At 39.3% G+C, this 17,399-nt stretch overlaps 1 protein-coding gene across 2 annotated transcripts in view; it reads right to left on the minus strand.

Annotated features, from left to right (window-relative positions):
- mlec (malectin) overlaps window positions 1-17,399 on the minus strand; it is a 61,158-nt gene that overhangs the window by 23,011 nt on the left and 20,748 nt on the right. Inside the window, exons 2-3 of one of the 2 annotated variants that reach the window (XM_072247605.1) lie at window positions 13,627-13,719; window positions 11,818-11,996 (exon numbers count right to left, since the gene is read on the minus strand). In XM_072247605.1, the coding sequence (XP_072103706.1) occupies window positions 11,818-11,982 (165 nt within the window). In that variant the 5' untranslated portion in view covers window positions 11,983-11,996; window positions 13,627-13,719. The remainder of the gene's footprint in view (window positions 1-11,817; window positions 11,997-13,626; window positions 13,720-17,399) is intronic. The other variant, XM_072247604.1, reaches the window with a different exon arrangement.

Raw genomic sequence — 17,399 nt, forward strand, 5'->3', positions numbered from 1 at the left:
CACCCACCTACAATTCTAGCTTACCCCCCCCCCCCCCCAAATACAGCACTAGCAAAATTTCTGGCAAGGGTACTAGTACTGCTCCAGTTTTGATGCAAACTGTCCCATCTATAAATCTCCCACTTTCCATGGAAGAGAGTTCAGTGATCCAAAAATCTTAAGTCTCTCTCCTACACCTTCTCCTTAGCCACGTGATAAGCTATATGATCATCGTATTTCTGTCCTCACTAGCACCTAGCACATGTAGCAATCCTGAGGGCACAACCCTGGAGATTCTTTCCTTTAACTTAACACCGAACACCTCTGGCTGCTCAACTTCCCACTTATGAATCCTGTAGACTTGAACCGAGACGCCACTGTCCCTGGCACCCAGAAGGCACGTATCATCTGGGAATCTTGTTCTCATCCACAGAATCTTCTGTCTGTTCCCCAAACCAATTAATCCCTTATCACTACAGCTTGCCTCTTCTCCCCCCTTCCCTTCTGAGCCACGTAAACTCAATGCTGGGTCTGTATTTTCCCTGTGGTTTTCCTTTACTAGGTCTTCCCTCCTCCAACAGTATCCAAAGCGTAGAGTACCCCTGTGGTCAATCAGGGGAATGACCACAGGGGTACTCTACACTGGCTGCCTATCCCCCTTGCCCCTCCTGACAGTCAACCCAGTTAGCTGTGTCTTGCATCTTGGGTGTAACTACGTTCATTTTTAGCCTGTCAATCAATCGTTCAGTCTCACGAATTATCTCAAGTTTTTCCAGTTCCAGCTCCAGCTCCAATTCCTTAACATGGTCTGAAAGAAGCTGCAGCTGGATGCAATACCTGCAAATGTAGTCATCAGGGACATCGGAGGTCTTTCTGCCTTCCGACATCCTTTTAAGAGAAGCATTCCACTATCCTGCCTGCCATCCCCAAAGCTCTAACTGTGCCATAAGAAAGAAAAATTAAATGAAAATATCTACCTACAGCCCCTGCTTCTCCTCACTGGACCTCTATGAGTCAAAGACAAAACTCCCCATTCTTAATGCTGACCCACTCACACAATAGCTGCTCTGCTTAAATCTAATTTCTTTTTATTGGCTTCTTAAATTAGCAGCTTTAAAGAGCAAACAAGCACTGTCAGGTTTCAAACTGCTAAGATCTTAAGGCTGATTTATACTTGTGCGTCAAATCAACGCCGTAACCTACACAAGTGGCCTACGCATGTTGTGAGCATTTATACTTGTGCATTGGTGTATCTGTGTCGCTCTGCAATTTGCGCACGTCATGCATGCGCACACACCTGCCCGTGCAAGGCTTCATGGTCATGGTAGTCTTTCTTTTTTAAAGTGAGCGTCTTTTTTGGTAAAAGCGAAATGTGTCCTCCATAATTTCGGAGGTCTGTAAAGCTTTATGGAAAGCATTGCAGCCAGAGTTCCTTCCCTGCCCTTCAGTCGTCCAATGGGAAGCTATTGCAGCGTAGGAGGAAATGCAATGCTACCAAGTAGACCAATCACAGTTGTTGCAGTCTGCGTTGCCGCGACTCGCAGTTATATTTTGGGAGAGGTGCGTGTCAGGCTACGGCGTAGGGATCCGCGTAGGGTTCGCGGCTACACCGTACCTACGGCGTTGATTTGATGCAGAAGTATAAATCAGCCTTAAGTCAGCACAGTTTCTTTAAGGGAAAATCCTTCCTGACAAACCTGTTGGAATTCTTTGAGGAGATTACAAGTAGGATAGATAAAGGGGATGCAGTGGATGTTGTATATTTGGACTTTCAGAAGGCCTTTGTCAAGGCGTTATGCATGAGGCCGCTTACCAAGTTAAAAGCCCTTGGTATTAGAGGAAAGCTACTAACATGGTTAGAGCATTGCCTGATTGGAAGAAGGCAGTGAGTGGGAATAAAGGGATCCTTGTCTGGTTGGCTGCCAGTGACTAGCGGTGCTCCGCAGGGGTCAGTGTTGGGACCACTTCTTTTTATGCTGTATATAAATGATTCAGATGATGAAATAGATGGTTTTGTTGCCAAGTTTGCAGATGATATGAAGATTGGTGGAGGGCAGGTGGTCTTGAGGAAACAGGTAGGGCGCAGAAGGACTTGGACAGATTAGGAGAATGGGCAAGGAAGTGGTAAATCTAACCTAATCTAAATGAATTATAATGTTGGAAAATGCATGCTCATGCACTTTGGCAGTAGAAATAACTGCGCAGACCATTTTCAAAGTGGGGAGAAAATCCAAAAATCTGAGATGTAAAGGGACTTGGGAGTCCTTGTGCAGAACACCCTAAAGGTTAACTTGCAGGTTGAGTTGGTGGTGAGGAAGGCAAATGCAATGTTAGCATTCATTTCAAGAGGTCTAGAATACAAGAGCAGGGATGTGATGCTGAGGCTTTATGAGGCACTGGTGAGGCCTCACCTTGAGCATTGTGTACAGTTTTGGACCCCTCATCTTAGAAAATGTACTGGCATAGGAGAGTCCAGAGGAGTTTCACAAGGATGATTCCAGAATGAAAGGGTTATCATATGAGGAACGTTTGATGGCTCTGGGTCTGTACTCACTGGATTTTAGAAGGATGAGGGGGGGATCCCATTGAAACCTTTCTAATGTTGAAAAGTCTAGACAGAGTAAATGTGGAAAGGAGTTTCCCATGGTGGGAGAGTCTAGGACAAGAGAGCACAGCCTCAGGATCCATTCAAAGCAGAGATACGGAGAAATTTCTTTCTCCAGAAGGTGGTGAATTTGTGGAATTTATTGCCATGTGGAGCTGTGGAGGCCAGGTCTTTGGGTGTATTTAAGGCAGAGATTGATAGGTCCTTGATTGAACATGGCATCAAAGGTTACAGGGAGAAGGCCAGCAAATGAGGTTGAAGAGGAGAGAAAAAAAAGTTCAGCCACGATTGAATGGTGGAGCAAACGCGATGGGCCAAATAGCCTAATTTTGCTCCTATGTCTTATGGTCTTATACATTGACTCTTGCAGCAACAACATAACCTAGTTTTAGGCTGAAACAATATGACCATTGCCCACAACAAAAATAAACAGTTCCAAGTTCAGAAGGTAAAATTCCCTCTGAATACTTAAGAGATCCAGAAATACACACAATCTAGAACTACTTTTGAACAACATAATATCACTTCTTGTAACACTGGGAATACTGAACAATTTTAAGTATTCTATCCAGGATGTCAAGGGAACCTTCAACAAGACTTGTACAGATGCACCATAGAAAGCATCCTACTCAGATGCATCACTGATCTGCTCGAAACTGCAGAGTTGCATATACATCAGCTGATCAAGGAAACCAGCCTCCCCTCCACGGATTCTGTCTGTACTTATCGCTGCCTCAGTTAAATCAGCCAACATAATCAAAGACTCCATTCACCCTAGACGTTCTCTCCCCACCCCTCCAATATTGAACAGAAAATACAAAAGCACATAACACTAAGCTGAAGGAAAGCTTCTATTCCGTTGTTATAAGACAATTGGATAGTCCTCTATTATGAATAGATGGATTCTTGATCTCACAATCAACCACAAAATGGCCTTGCACCTATTGTCTACCCACAATGCACTCTGTGCTGTAACATTTTATTCTGCTTCCTGTTATTGATTCTCTTGTACTACATCAATGTACTGAAGTAATAAAATAATCCATATCGATGAGATGCAAAGCAAAGTTTTTTCACTGCATTTCAGCACGTGACAATAATAAACCAATTTACCAATTTCTCTGACATAGAATATGCATGTCTTCAACAATTTTCTCATGACTTCTTGCATGTATTCATCAAGACACTGGAAATGACACAAGTCTGAGGTGCCTTGCCATGAATCTATTTTCTAGATTAACTAACTATACAAAACCACTAGAATAGCTCCTCCTCTCCTCAAGACAATATAAACTTAAAATTATATATTTTTCATCAGCAACCCACAGATTAGTGCAACTTTCTGATTAAATTCCATTCCTCCTTCAGACATAACAAAGTCAAAACTTCCTGGAATGCTCAAGATAAATAAAATTATTTGAAGTCTTAAATTTAGTGGTAGTGCTGATGAGGTTCTTCTAGTTCCCTGCCAAAACAAAAATGGAAAAGGGTTTCCTCAAGGTGCTTAAACTTGAAGCACTAACAATGGAGACAGTGTCATTATGTTCAATAATCTCAGTAGAATAAATAGTAATACTGCCACTGGTGTCATTTATATTCAATACCAGAACAAACTGCCAACCTAATGTCAGAAAATCAAGGCAACAAAATCAAGGCTTACAACAAGATGGAAGTGAAATATACCAGATATAGAGTCCATCCAAGTTTTTATTTCCCTCCTCTCCTCCAATTTTCATTCGTCTTCTACTTACATCTCCTTTGCTTAATATGCTGCAGTTACCACCACAACTTACACATGTTCTGGTCTTCACCCTTCACAAACATTCTCTGCAATGTTAAACATTTGATTTGTAACTTGTGATGAAATCTCATTATTTTGAAAAGTTAATGCTGGGTTTCCCTCCAGCATTTTCTGCTTTTATTAATGGAAAATTTTATTACAGCAAAATATGGTTGTGTTTTGTGGTGATCTTTGATACCGACAAAAACTTTCTGATAATATCCCTCAAACCCAAAAACAATGGAATCAAAATCTATATTTGCTGCCAAACCTGCCATATATCAATATGTGGCATTTAGAGCAATTAGTTGTGTGCAGCTTTGTGGTCAATGTTTGTTGAGATTTTCTGGTGCTTCATATTTGGTTAATCATAAACTTTCAAAGTTCTTGATAAATTATTTCTAATAAAAGTCCACTTAAACTTAGCCTGACCCTGATGTTGCAATTATAGTGGTGTTGGTAATTGTTTACTGAGATGTGTAACAAGAGATCAAAACAGAGTTTCGGCAAGGCAGGGCTACAAGAGAGTGAAGAGAAAATAAGTGTCTAAAGAAATTCAGCAGGGACAGAACTTGGCTTAGGTTATGGCAGAATAAAACTTTTCTGAACACTCAATGCAACAACTTTAGATCACTGCCACAGCACACGAATTTTCTGACAGATGCTGATAAGCACATTGTTAAATACAATTCACCCTGCCGTTCCCAAGGTCAAAGCTCAGACTCTAGGGATCATTTTAGGTTTACGGACAGGGATGAGGGAAAATGATGAGTTAGGGGCAGCAGCCAGTGTCTGGAGTCCAGGTTGGAATGATATGAGGTTGAAGTTCAAGGATTTGGACATTGGTTTGACAGACACTGAGACCAACGATCCCCAGGTCAGCGAATCCCAAGTTGGAGATCTAGACAGGCAGAGGTCACAAGGGCCATAGACCTCCCAGGTCACAGGAGGTCAACAATCACAGATGTTAGGTCAATCAAGGCCTGAAGGTCAAACCCATAATCGGCAAGTCCTTGGGGGGGGGCAATGCCCAAGGTCAAAGTGCAGAGGGCAAAGCAGAAGGTCAAAATCTGGAGCTTGGCAGGTCTGGAGGTAGAAAGTTGAAGACTGAAGTCAACAAGTTTGGAATTAGAGGCCTGATGGTCAAGTTTGCGAGTCCCGGCCAGAGAATGGAAATTGGAGGCTCAACGTCTATGAGTTTGAGAGGCCCAGGGTCAAAAACTGGAGGCCTGGAGGCAGCCAATCCTGGGGTGAGAAAGGGGCTTGTTTTGCTGTTGTTGTCTTTTTAGTCCTGTTATGGCTACTGCTTGTTTCGTTCTGTGTTGTCTTGTGTTGAACATTGTGGTCATGCTACATTGGCAGCAGAATGTGTGATGACACTTGCAGGCTGTCCCTAGCACATCTTGGGTGTGTTTGTTGTTAACTGAAATAACACAGTTCACCATATGTTTCCATGTAAAATCCAAATCTACTCTTCTGTATTCTTTCCTCCTCAATATACCCCAATCACACACACCAGGCCAATTTTCCATTCCCAATACCACTTTCATACCTGCTCAGAACCTGTTGTGTCACACTTCCAAAAAGTCACTAAAGCCAGCGATTTTAACCATTCTTTTCCCAACATTTAGGTGCTAGCCTAAGATTATCCCTCTCAGGATTTTCTCTACGCTTCACATTTCAAATATCTAAAGTGTTTTACATATTTTTAAAAAATGAAACCTTCATTGTCAACAAACATCGATTCCTAAAAATATTATCTACTTAAAATAAGTTTGCAATGAAAAATCATAAATTCAGTATAACCAGTTGGATGCAATATTCCATTCGACTAAACTGAAAAGTCGAGTAATAGGTTTTCCATCTTTAGCTAACTGTAACTGTGCCTTTAATAAGTAATATGAGGCTAGTAAAATATATTTTATATACATTTAACCAATGAAGTTGTTCTAGAATTTCTGCTTTGAAACACAATTGTGAACAATTATGGTGCTTAGAGATGAATACTATTAACCAGCATGTTGATGGATATCAACTAAGCTCAAAGTATATACAATAGTGACTTGTAGCCCATTCAACTTAATTATTTTTCAAACAAAGCCAGAGGAAGTAAAATACACTCACAGAACAAAGACCAGCGAAGGCTTGCCTGTTCTTCTCAATAGAAACTGACAAAAAATATGGCCCTGATAGTTAACAATACACCCCTAAAACATTTCATTTTAGTAAAGTGTGTTTCTTTTTCTTACCCCTACCCTTATGATTTTGATGACTGGACTATATTTTTTAAAGTAACAACTCCCTGGATTAACTTTACAGAAATCACCCAGGCCATATTCCGTTTCATGTGGTGATCAAAGATGAAACAATCAGACAAGTCACAAAGGCCAAGTCCTTGAACAACTGAGGTAAAAAAAAATACCCAGTGTTGCTCTTATCCTGATGATCACCTTCATATACGGCTGCATCAGGCTGTGTGTGTGGAACCAATGTACTGTATGTAGGCACCAAATGCCACTACATGCCAAGGCTCCAGCTATGCAACACACACAAATGATGAAGGGTCTCGGCCCGAAGCTACGTTTGTGTTCTTTTCCATAGACGCTGCCTGGCCTGCTGAGTTCCTCCAGCATTTTGTGTGTGTTGCTCTGGATTTCAGCATCTGCAGATGTTCTCTTGTTTGTGGAAGGTTCCATCTGTTCCTGGTGTTACAAAGGATGGGTTTGGCCCTGTTGCTGCACAAAATCCCACTAACTGCCCTTTGTGGAAAATTCTTCCAGGCCAACACCTTTGACCACAAGTCCACCAGACAGTGGGGCCAACATGAAACCTCCTGCAGACACTGAAGAAAGACTCGATGGACACCATGCTATGGTTCTCTGGGCAAACTCTCCTATCCAGACTATCTGGTAGAATGCCTTATCGCTAGATCTCACCAACAAGCACCAACACCTTATCTGGCTGGCAGTGAAAGGGTTTTCCAAGTCAGATCCTTCTTGCATGCTGTAGTGGGGACAAGGAAGTTGCTCACCTCTTTGCAAGTTTTAACTTTGCAAAGAGGAGGTGGATAAAGATGCAAGAGCCTGTGACATGACTCATCCCGAGGAATTGGGCAACAGGGGCCTCTCAGATTTATGTACATCAAGTGCTGCAGGAAGATCAACATCTCAGTGAAAGATGGCCTTTGGTCTGCCTGAAACTCACTGGTCTCCAGCATATCAAGACATGTGTGGAGCAATGTTTCCGACTAGCACATTCCAAGCTGCAGGAATATGTGCTGAGGGACGCATTGAAGCTTGGTGGTGCCACTGCAAGGGTTCAGTGGGGAAGGACCACAGTGAAGTGTTCTGCTACTAGACAGGGAGGGCTGGGTCTGGTGAGGAAGGTACTCAATTGTATCACCCCAGGGGGCTACATGAGTGGCAACAGTGCTATTGTTTTTAAAATGTAATATAATACTATTTAACACATGGTCTATGAACGCAAGAATGAAAAGGCATTGCAAGGTTTATTCTTATAAATATTTTTAATTATGGATAAAGTTTAGTTTGAGTAAAATAACTTTCTAGAAGGATTCCTTTGTTAGCACTTTGTTCAGCAGCTAACTTCTACCAGTCAGTCCAGTTTACATTTTTTGATGACTCAAGACCTAATCTGATCTTGTGTTCTTAAGATAGGTCAATGACAAGAAACACAAACCTGCTCTCTCCATATATGATCCCTGACCTGATCAGCAGTTCCAATGCTTTCTATGTTCAATATTTGCACCCAGACAACTGGAATATGAACATTGTGCCAGAAGATCAGAAAAAAAAAGACTTTGAAAACTACAACTGCTCTAACACATACACCCTACAGCTTCCATTTGATTGGTGAGCAGTATCATTTTCCAGTTTAACCAGTTAACCTGGAGGTAGTAAAGCACAAATTTTGCAATAATCAAAGTATGAAAAACAGGATCAAAAAGTCCCAATTATTTTATGGAAATTATAGTCCACCCATAAGGAAATGTGGGAAGATCTGAAACCATAACCACTGAATTTTAAATGTCCCACTTGTATATGAGGCATCAATATAGTTGTGATGTAGTCTAGATAGTTGTGAACAGTAATAAATAAATGTGCTTTCTATGGATACCATCATTCATTAGTTTCAAAAAAGTACTTCCATTATTCAAACTACATTTTCTGACCTACCATATCAAGTTCTTCATTTTCCCTACAGCATTTAATTAGCAGCCAGGTACTTCAACTTAAATTACGTATTCAAAATAAGATTCATTATATTAACCCAAAAATTGTTGATTTTTTTTCTCTTTTTGCACTATATACACACACACTTCTTACTGTAATTTAGTTTTTATTATGTATTAAAAAATGTACTGCTGATGCATAACAACAAATTTCATAGCATATGACTAATGAATGCCTTTAAAAAAAAAGGCATCCGTTAGTCTTGCCAGACCATGGATCTGCACCTGGAAAGTCTTCACTCTCCAGGACGCAGGACAAGGTTGTACGGAAGACTGGCACCGATGTTGTCCAAGGGAAGGGCAAGGGCCGATACAGCTTGACACCAGTGTCATTGCAGAGCAATGTGTGGTTAAGTGCCTTGCTCAAGGACTCAACACGCTGCCTCAGCTGGGGATTGAACTCACGACCTTCAGATCGCTAGTCCAATGCCTTAACCACTTGGCCATGTGGCCACAGTGATATTAAACATGATTCTGAAAAGACATTAGAAGGCATCCTTGGTCGCTTACGCTCAACATGAAATGTTTCCTAGGTCTTGGAGCTTGTTGATTTGTTTTAAGGGGATGAGAGTGTTGAATGCAGAGCTATAGTTAAGAGCATCCTAATATATGCATCTTCACTGTCTTGATGTTCCAGGGTTGAGTGAAGACCCAATGAGATGGCATCTGCTGTTGATAATGCTGTGACAGGAAGCAAATTCAAGTCGTTCCTCAGGCAGTAGTTGATACACTTCTCTCAAACCTTTCAACCTCTCAAAGCACTGTGGACAATAATCATTGAGGCAGGTTACATGTTCTTCTTGGGCACTGGTATAATTGAAGCCTACCTGAAGTAGGTGGATACCTCAAATTGTCAAGGGAAACTCATGCAGAGGCACAATCATCTGGTTGTTTTAAAACTCTGACACCAACTGAGCTTGATTAAAATAATCCTGGGTTCAGGAATTTAATAACATTTATCATAAACCAATAATGGCAGGGAAATTGGTTCAGAAACAAAGGTCTCTTTCAAATCAGAGAAAATGCCTAATGTAAAAATTGGGATTACCAATTTGTATACCAATACAAATTCTGATAGACCTCCAAAGTACATTTCACCTTATAATGTACAGCTAGGATTTTTCTGCAAACGTAATTGATTAAGGCAGAGGAACACCTCGTGGTTGGGACTAAAAACAGCTCATACCGTGGTGCTTGGCAGCAGTGCCTCTGTAAAGTTGAGATCTCAAAGCAGCCTCATTTTTCCTGAATGGTACACGAGTTAAAAAGGTAAAAGGGGGTCAGAAGTACCCAAGGATTAAAGAAAGTTGACTCATGAGGATGAATAAAATGTAGAAAAATACATAAATGACGCTAAACATTAATGGGGTTCAAACAGCTTTCATTCATTCAAATTATTCCCTCTTGTAAAATTAAGGCCTTATTGATATAGAGAATTCAGGATTCTACCCATTTGTTTCCATATTGAAAATATTCTGTCTTGCATAAGTGCCATATAAAATTGAGTTATACATCATGTCTGTCATGCAAAAGCGACAAATAGCTAGATGAACAGCTTTTCCTGAAGTTACACAAAATAAAACACCAGAAATACTCAACAGATTTTAATTCTGCAAGTTTTTTCATTGATTGCACTTTCAAATGGTTTTATCAAGCACCATTTAATTTTCTTCTACATATTGGAACCTTATGATTACATTGAGTTTCACTGATTTTTGCTTTATATACTCTAGATGGCAAACTGCACAATGTAGCACACAAGAATATTTTCTTTCAGTACTCCAGAAAGATTGTTTTTGATGATGTCAAAGTTGTGAACAAATGAAATTTTGCTCCACTTTGTACTGTATTTTAATTCACTTTTGAGAGCATTAACTTTTAATTTAATCATGAAAACTTGAATGAAGATGGATTAGCCCAATTATGTGTGTCTTTGCCTCGGCAAATGCTGCTAAGAATTTAGTTCATCAACTCTTCAGCAAATGTGTCTTTGTAAAAGTTCTTCACTTCTGAACATCAAACATAAATGGACAATGAGCAGCCGGTGGGCGGAGGAGGGTAATGAAGCAAATTCCAAGTGGTTGAAATGAGAACCCAATGGAAAAGTGCTTATTGTAGAAAATGCTCAATAGATGGGAAGTAGTATTATTGCACGTTTCTTTGAAATCATTGCCATCAATACTGTGCTATATATTTTAAAAAACATGAACAATAGCTTAATTGCCTAAGAAATGTAACAGAAAATATAACACCAAAATTCCATTGGAAAGGAACATATCAACAAGGTAATAAAAATAACTTAGTTCTATTTTTAGAGTACACAGTTTCTCCAACAGAAACTGTTACACACCCTACGATTGGAAACACAAATCAGCTAACTCTTTCTCAAGCCTATTCCTACAACTTGATGTCTAAAGTGATGGAAGTTAGATATACATACAGCTGAACACATTGGTATAATATAGGAAAGGTATATTGACTTTGGTAAACAACATGCATATATCTGAATATAAGGACTCAAAGGATTAATCTACAAAGTGGGATTACAGAAAACAGGGTTGTGTCCCCTAGAATGGGACAGTTTATGGAACAATTTGATCAATATTTAGTTTTTTTAAAAATTCCATTTGATGGAGAAATTAGGATTCAAGAGCACATTCTAGCCAACCTTTTCAGAGTTAGAAAATACTGCTGTGGACCACCACAATGATCATCCACATTATTAACCCGAGATTCCACAGATGCAGGAAATCATGAGCCACACACAAAAAATGGAGGAAATCAGCAAGTCAGGCAGCATCTACGGAGGCGAATACACACTCGCCATTTTGGGTGAGGAGCTTCATCAGAATGCCCAAAACATCGACTGTTCATTCCCCTCAATGGATACTACCTCACTTGCTGAGTTCCTCCAGCATTGTGTGCATTGCTCTTTAAGGAAGACAGGTCCAAAGACCCTGGACTCCTAAGTAAAAGGGTAGAATGTTCTGTGCCATGTGTAACAAGGTAGACTATTTTTCTACTTAGGGGTCCAGAGTCTTTGGATTGTCCCGACTTGCTGAGTTCTTCCAGCATTTTGTGTGCCTTCCATGTTATTGTTGCCCGAGTCATTCATTTTTAGAGGATACCCTGTTAAATTAAATTCTTCCTGTGTATAGATCAGAAACCTCCATTTCACAACAAAAAAGTAAATAAAGCTACCTTCTGTTGAGATTGAGCAAAATATACTTCAGCAAACTTCAGAACCAATACATAGTCGCCTTCTTCTTTAATTGGAATATCATATCCAAAAGTTTCTTCATTGTAGCGTTCAGTTTGGTACAGAATTTGATCTTCAGGCATTGATCGAAAAATAGGCAACCTCATTCCATAGTCCGACGCTTGAGGAAAAAGACGACAAAGTGTTACAAAGGATTCAAGAAAATATAATTTCAAGCTTAGCCTGCTAACTGGCTGCTTGAATTATTGCCATCTTGCACATTGAAATTTTAGTCTTATAAGTAAAACTAATTATGAAGCAAAATATTACCAATCTACAAGAACCCTCAGCTCAGCTAATTAGACAACTAACAGTAAGCAAAGTAGAATTTTAATTTATTGTTCATGGTCTCAGGGCCATGTGAAGCACCTTAAATATGTTTTCAAGCAAACTTCCTGGAGCAATGCAGGAAATATAAACCCAGGAGATAAGGTAGTGACCAAATAACTTACTTGATTACACTGGTTGGCAGTACTATTGGGCATGACACCAGAGCCAAATTGTTTTCATAACAATACCACAGAACCTTTAAAGTTCCCTTGAGGGGATGAGGCCTTGGTTTAACAGCTCACTCAAATGAGGTCTCTTCTGACAGCAGAAAATATCAGCATCAATTAAGAACTCAAATTTCTGGTCTGAAATAAGAATTGACAGTCTCCTGACACAAAGGGAAGAGTAGTAATACTGAGCCATGGCTGATATTTCTTCCACCGGGAAACACTGATATTTTTTTCCTTTTAAGCAATTGTTCCGAGTGATCATAACACCTTTGGTTTAAAGAAACAAAGAGGAAACAGAAACTTTGCACAAAGTGTAGGGAAACAAAATAAAATTGGACTAAAATTGGACAAGACTGCCTATTACTTTTTCTTGGGAGGAAGGTGGCAAGTCAGAACAGTTTTTCCTCTCATATTTACAAATTACACATAATCAAACTGTAAAATTATTTGTTACTGTTTTGAGAAACATCGGAATAGCTTGTGTTAGCTAAATGCTGCCTGCTTTCAAAAGGCAGGATTTTAATCCAACTGGATACGTACAATAGAGATAAATACTTATAAAGGACAACAAACATTTGTTTATGGCAATGACTTGTAGTTCCATAGAGCTACCACCATAATTGTATGTTTACTGTTCAAACCAACAGTAGTTGCATTTGGGCCATTACTAAACTGAGGCCATTTCCTCATATTCCATTAAAGTATAATGCAACACACTTTAACATTCAACAATATATTTAAGGATCTATATGGTTAACTTCCGATATTTGTCATCTGCCATAAGCCAATCATTGAAGCTAAACTTTCACATGCCTGTGTGTACTGGACCATCTTGAGTGGAGCAGGCAGAGCAGGGAAAAAATCAAAAGGTGTGGATATCATGCCTGAGAGAAAGCTCATTTTCTATCGGTTTTCTTCAACATATTTACTTCACCTGGGTCATTTAATGGTGTAAGCATCAAATAAGCAAATACGGGACCTCATTGTGCAGGTGTGCATGTCAGTAACAACGCTAAACATGATCAGGAAAATAGCCAACAAACTGAAACTATAATCTAGTGAAACAGTGCTTTTAGGGTTATAAAAATAACTAAGTCTGCATAAACCCACTCAAATATATAGTAAATATCCAAAACTAATATATTCACTGGTTATAGGAGTGTGAGCTGTGCACTTTGCATAAACAGAATACACACTGGGGACACAATGTGGTTTACTGAAAATAAACCACTAGTGTTGCTGACGCCATACCTCAGTCATGCCTGATCAACCGGCGCCACTCCACTTTCGGTAAACCACCGGTCCCCGATGTGTATCCTCTACAGAACTTACAGGGAGCCGAGTCTGGATCAAAGCCAAGAGACAAAATGTTCAGAGGTAATGTTATGAAATACTTCCTCACACAAATGAATATTTGAACATCCAAATATTCATCGTAGTCACAGGTTATCCGCACACCTAACATTAAAAAAAGGCAACATACTAGAATCAGACCAATCTTATTTTAAAAATTAACTACATTATATCAGTGCATGGACATTGCATCTTTCAGTGATTTTCTGGGTGTGAAAAGGGCACTTAATTTTCACAATTAAAGCTTCCAACATGAGGCAACTCTATCAGGTAAATACAGTACCCAACGTAGTACTAACCCACAGAAGATAGAGAAGCACAAAGATTGTTCCCCAATTACTGTTGAGGCAGTGGCAAGGGCATTGGAATAGGCCTTGGTTTGTCCACTGTGAATTCTGCTGCTGCACACTACATGGAGTATCTTTAAAAGTTCATTTGTAAAATGGCTGAATTAGGTTTGGTCTTGTGATGCCCTTGAAGTGGAACAGCTAACAATCATGTCCTCATATCAATAAAGAATTACATGAAATGCCAGACAGTTAACTCCAGCAAGAGTCAGCAAACCAAAAAAACCAAGAAAATATGAAATCTGAAGTTAACTTTGATTTACATAAAAATGGTTAAATTACAGTATATTTAGCCTTAAATGGCTTACAATGCCTTGATATGCACACCCTGAACCAAGAGAGCCATCACATATTGGAACAAGTACAATTTGTTCAAATTCCCAGAAAAGATTTTTCATAATTTGAGAACTGAGGACTTATCTGTTTTGTGAAGTTAGTGTAGCAATGTGAGAATCTTTTGTTCATGTAAATGGGAACAGAGAGCAATCTTCTATCAGATCAATTATAAAATACTTTGAAAGGAACATTACTAGGGCAGTTACAATTTCTATCACAAAGAAGTTCTGCAACCTAATATTCTGAAAGAAAAAAAACCAAGATGAACACAAACACAATAATTTCCAAGTAATGACAGTATACTGAGATTAGAGAATCTGAGGATAGAGAAACAGCACTTGCAGGTTTGACATTTTGACACTCTAAAGCAAAAAAAAATCAGAGTACAAAAATGAATGTCATTGAGATTAATCAATCAGGTTGACTCAACATCAACCAGCTCCTTCTAACCTACAGGATAAAGTTGTTGTACATTACAAATCACTTTAGTTTTGAAACATTTCATAATTTAAATAGTTCTGCAGCAAAAAACAAAAAAAAAAAAACGGAATTCAAATGTCTGATGCAAATGTGAACAATTCAAAAGTCAAAGAGACTTACCATAACCAACTAGTAACCAACAAGAAGCATGTTATCAGTTTAGGGTCTGCAAAGTGAAAAGCATTGCAACTGATTCCTCTCAAAAACAGTTCTTTTTAAGAACTCTTCATATTATGCTTTAGCTTTCATTACATTACTTAGAAATTAGTCATTCAATTAAGTCCCATTGACTTTGGAAAGTTCCTGTTGGAATTAGCTAGCAACATTTTATCAGTTAGTTCTTGATCTTAACAAATCACTAAAGAAATGTCTTCTCTATATCTTCAGCATCATGTCGATTACCTATTTTTCCTTTGGTGAATGCATTGGCAAATGGTAGGTATGAGCCCATGGTGTGGAAAGACCCTCATAATCCATCAAAAGATCAATGGAAAACTCCAGAATCATCAGTACAGTGTAATTAATTGAATTATAATTCATTAGCATTGTGTAGTAAAATTATCATGCAGAATTATTATTCCCAGTGAATTGACATTAACATGTTGAAAAAAAGGACAAGGAATTAGTTCATGTATTTTTCAGTAATTTTATCCAGCATATCACACTGCCATGTGTACCGTTTATGCCTGACACTGCATGCTAAATTTCATTTTCTCTCTAAAAAAGAGAACCAAATATCACATGTTAAAATATATATCTTGATATTTAGCTGCAATACTCAAATGTGGAACTTAAAACTACAATATTCTCAAAAGGCAAGGATTAGCCAACTGCAGTACAATTTATCAAATAGTGCTTGACATCTAGGACATAGCCAGTTCAACACTGTTGGCCTGACAGTGAGTTGGACAGGTTATTTGTTCAGTCATAGCGAAGAACGAATGCTTATTTCTGAACACATTTCCAATTAATGCTAGTATTCCAGAAACCCCAACTGATTTCACTTCCATCACTTGCACCACCTCCTCCTCTCTCAACTCACCCCCCAAACCAAGTGCACTGAAGACAATAATGGCTAAAATTCAAATAACTTGTGTCAAGAACAAACCCTGGCCTTTAAATGGGCTTGAAATCCAATCACAGACAGTACAAAATCTATCCATAGAAAAATTAACTGGACTACCAATATGCCACTTCAGTACTACGAAACTGAATTTGAGAGAATCATTTTTAATTTCATCGAAAGATACCAAATTCTTCCATCTGGCCCACGTTTTTGTAATTGAACTAGCACGGCATTCATTTTTTGTTAAACACACCATCTTATAGGGTATTAAACTGTATTTACTCAGAAGACGGACAAAGAGTCTATGGCAGTAAGGCAAAGCAGCAGCGAGGTGACGGACCCTACAGAGATTACAGAGGAGGACTTGTTTGCTGTCTTGTGACAAATTCCCCAGGTCCTGATAAGATGCTCCCTCAGACCCTGTGGGAGGCAAGTTCAGAAATTTCAGGGGTGCAAGTAGAGATATTTAAATCATCTCTAAGAATAAACCAGGAAATTATTAGCCAGTGAACCTGACATCAGTAGTGCGAAAGTTATTGGAAGGTAAAAAAGGACCTATGCTTTCTCAGGCTTTCAGCCAGGTACAGATATCAATAATCGATGTTTTGATGACAGACTCTGCCACCTTCATCAGGGGTGATGCCTGGCCATGTCTATCCGGTGGTATTTATAGCCCTGTAGTCTATCCCTCCTAATGGGTTAGTCCTCATCTAATCAGGTTTCTGTTCTCCCACCTTATTTACAATCGAGTTTTAGTTCTTACTTAGAGCGAGACTTTCATCTTCGTTAAAATTATATTCATCTAGTTTTATTTCAATGACTTCCTTTACCAGGCGGTCACAAAAGGCTTTTAGGGATCGACTTTGAGGGCACGAAACCACTGATAAAGGAAGCCATTGAAATAATCGACACGTGCACCTAGCTGGAAGCCTGAGAAGAGTTTACTCGTTATTGGAAGGTATTCTATGGGATCATTGATAAGAGTATTTGGATAGACAGGGGCTGATTAGGGATAGTCAACATGGCTTTGTGCATGGCAGATCGTGCCTAACCAACCTTAAGAGTTTTTAAAAGGACGTTACCAAGAAAGTTGATGCAGGAAAAGCAGTGGATGTTGTCTACATGGACTTCACACGGTATTTGACAAGATTCCGTACGGGAGGTTAGTCGAGAAAGTTCAGTCACTTGTCATTCAAAATGAGGTAGTAAAATAGATTAGGCATTGGCTTTGTGGGAGAAGTCAAAGAATGGTAGTGGATGGTTGCCTCTCTGACTGGACGCCTGCAACTAGTGGAGTGCCGCAGGGATCAATGATGATTGATGTTTGTCATCGATGATAATGTGGTTAACAGGATCAGCAAGTATGCAAATGACACTAAGACTGGGGGTTAAGTAGACAGCGAGGAAGACTTTTAAACTTTGCAGCGGGATCTGCACCAGCT

The sequence above is a fragment of the Mobula birostris genome, chromosome 31 (assembly GCF_030028105.1).
Source record: "Mobula birostris isolate sMobBir1 chromosome 31, sMobBir1.hap1, whole genome shotgun sequence".
Lineage (NCBI taxonomy): Eukaryota > Metazoa > Chordata > Chondrichthyes > Myliobatiformes > Myliobatidae > Mobula > Mobula birostris.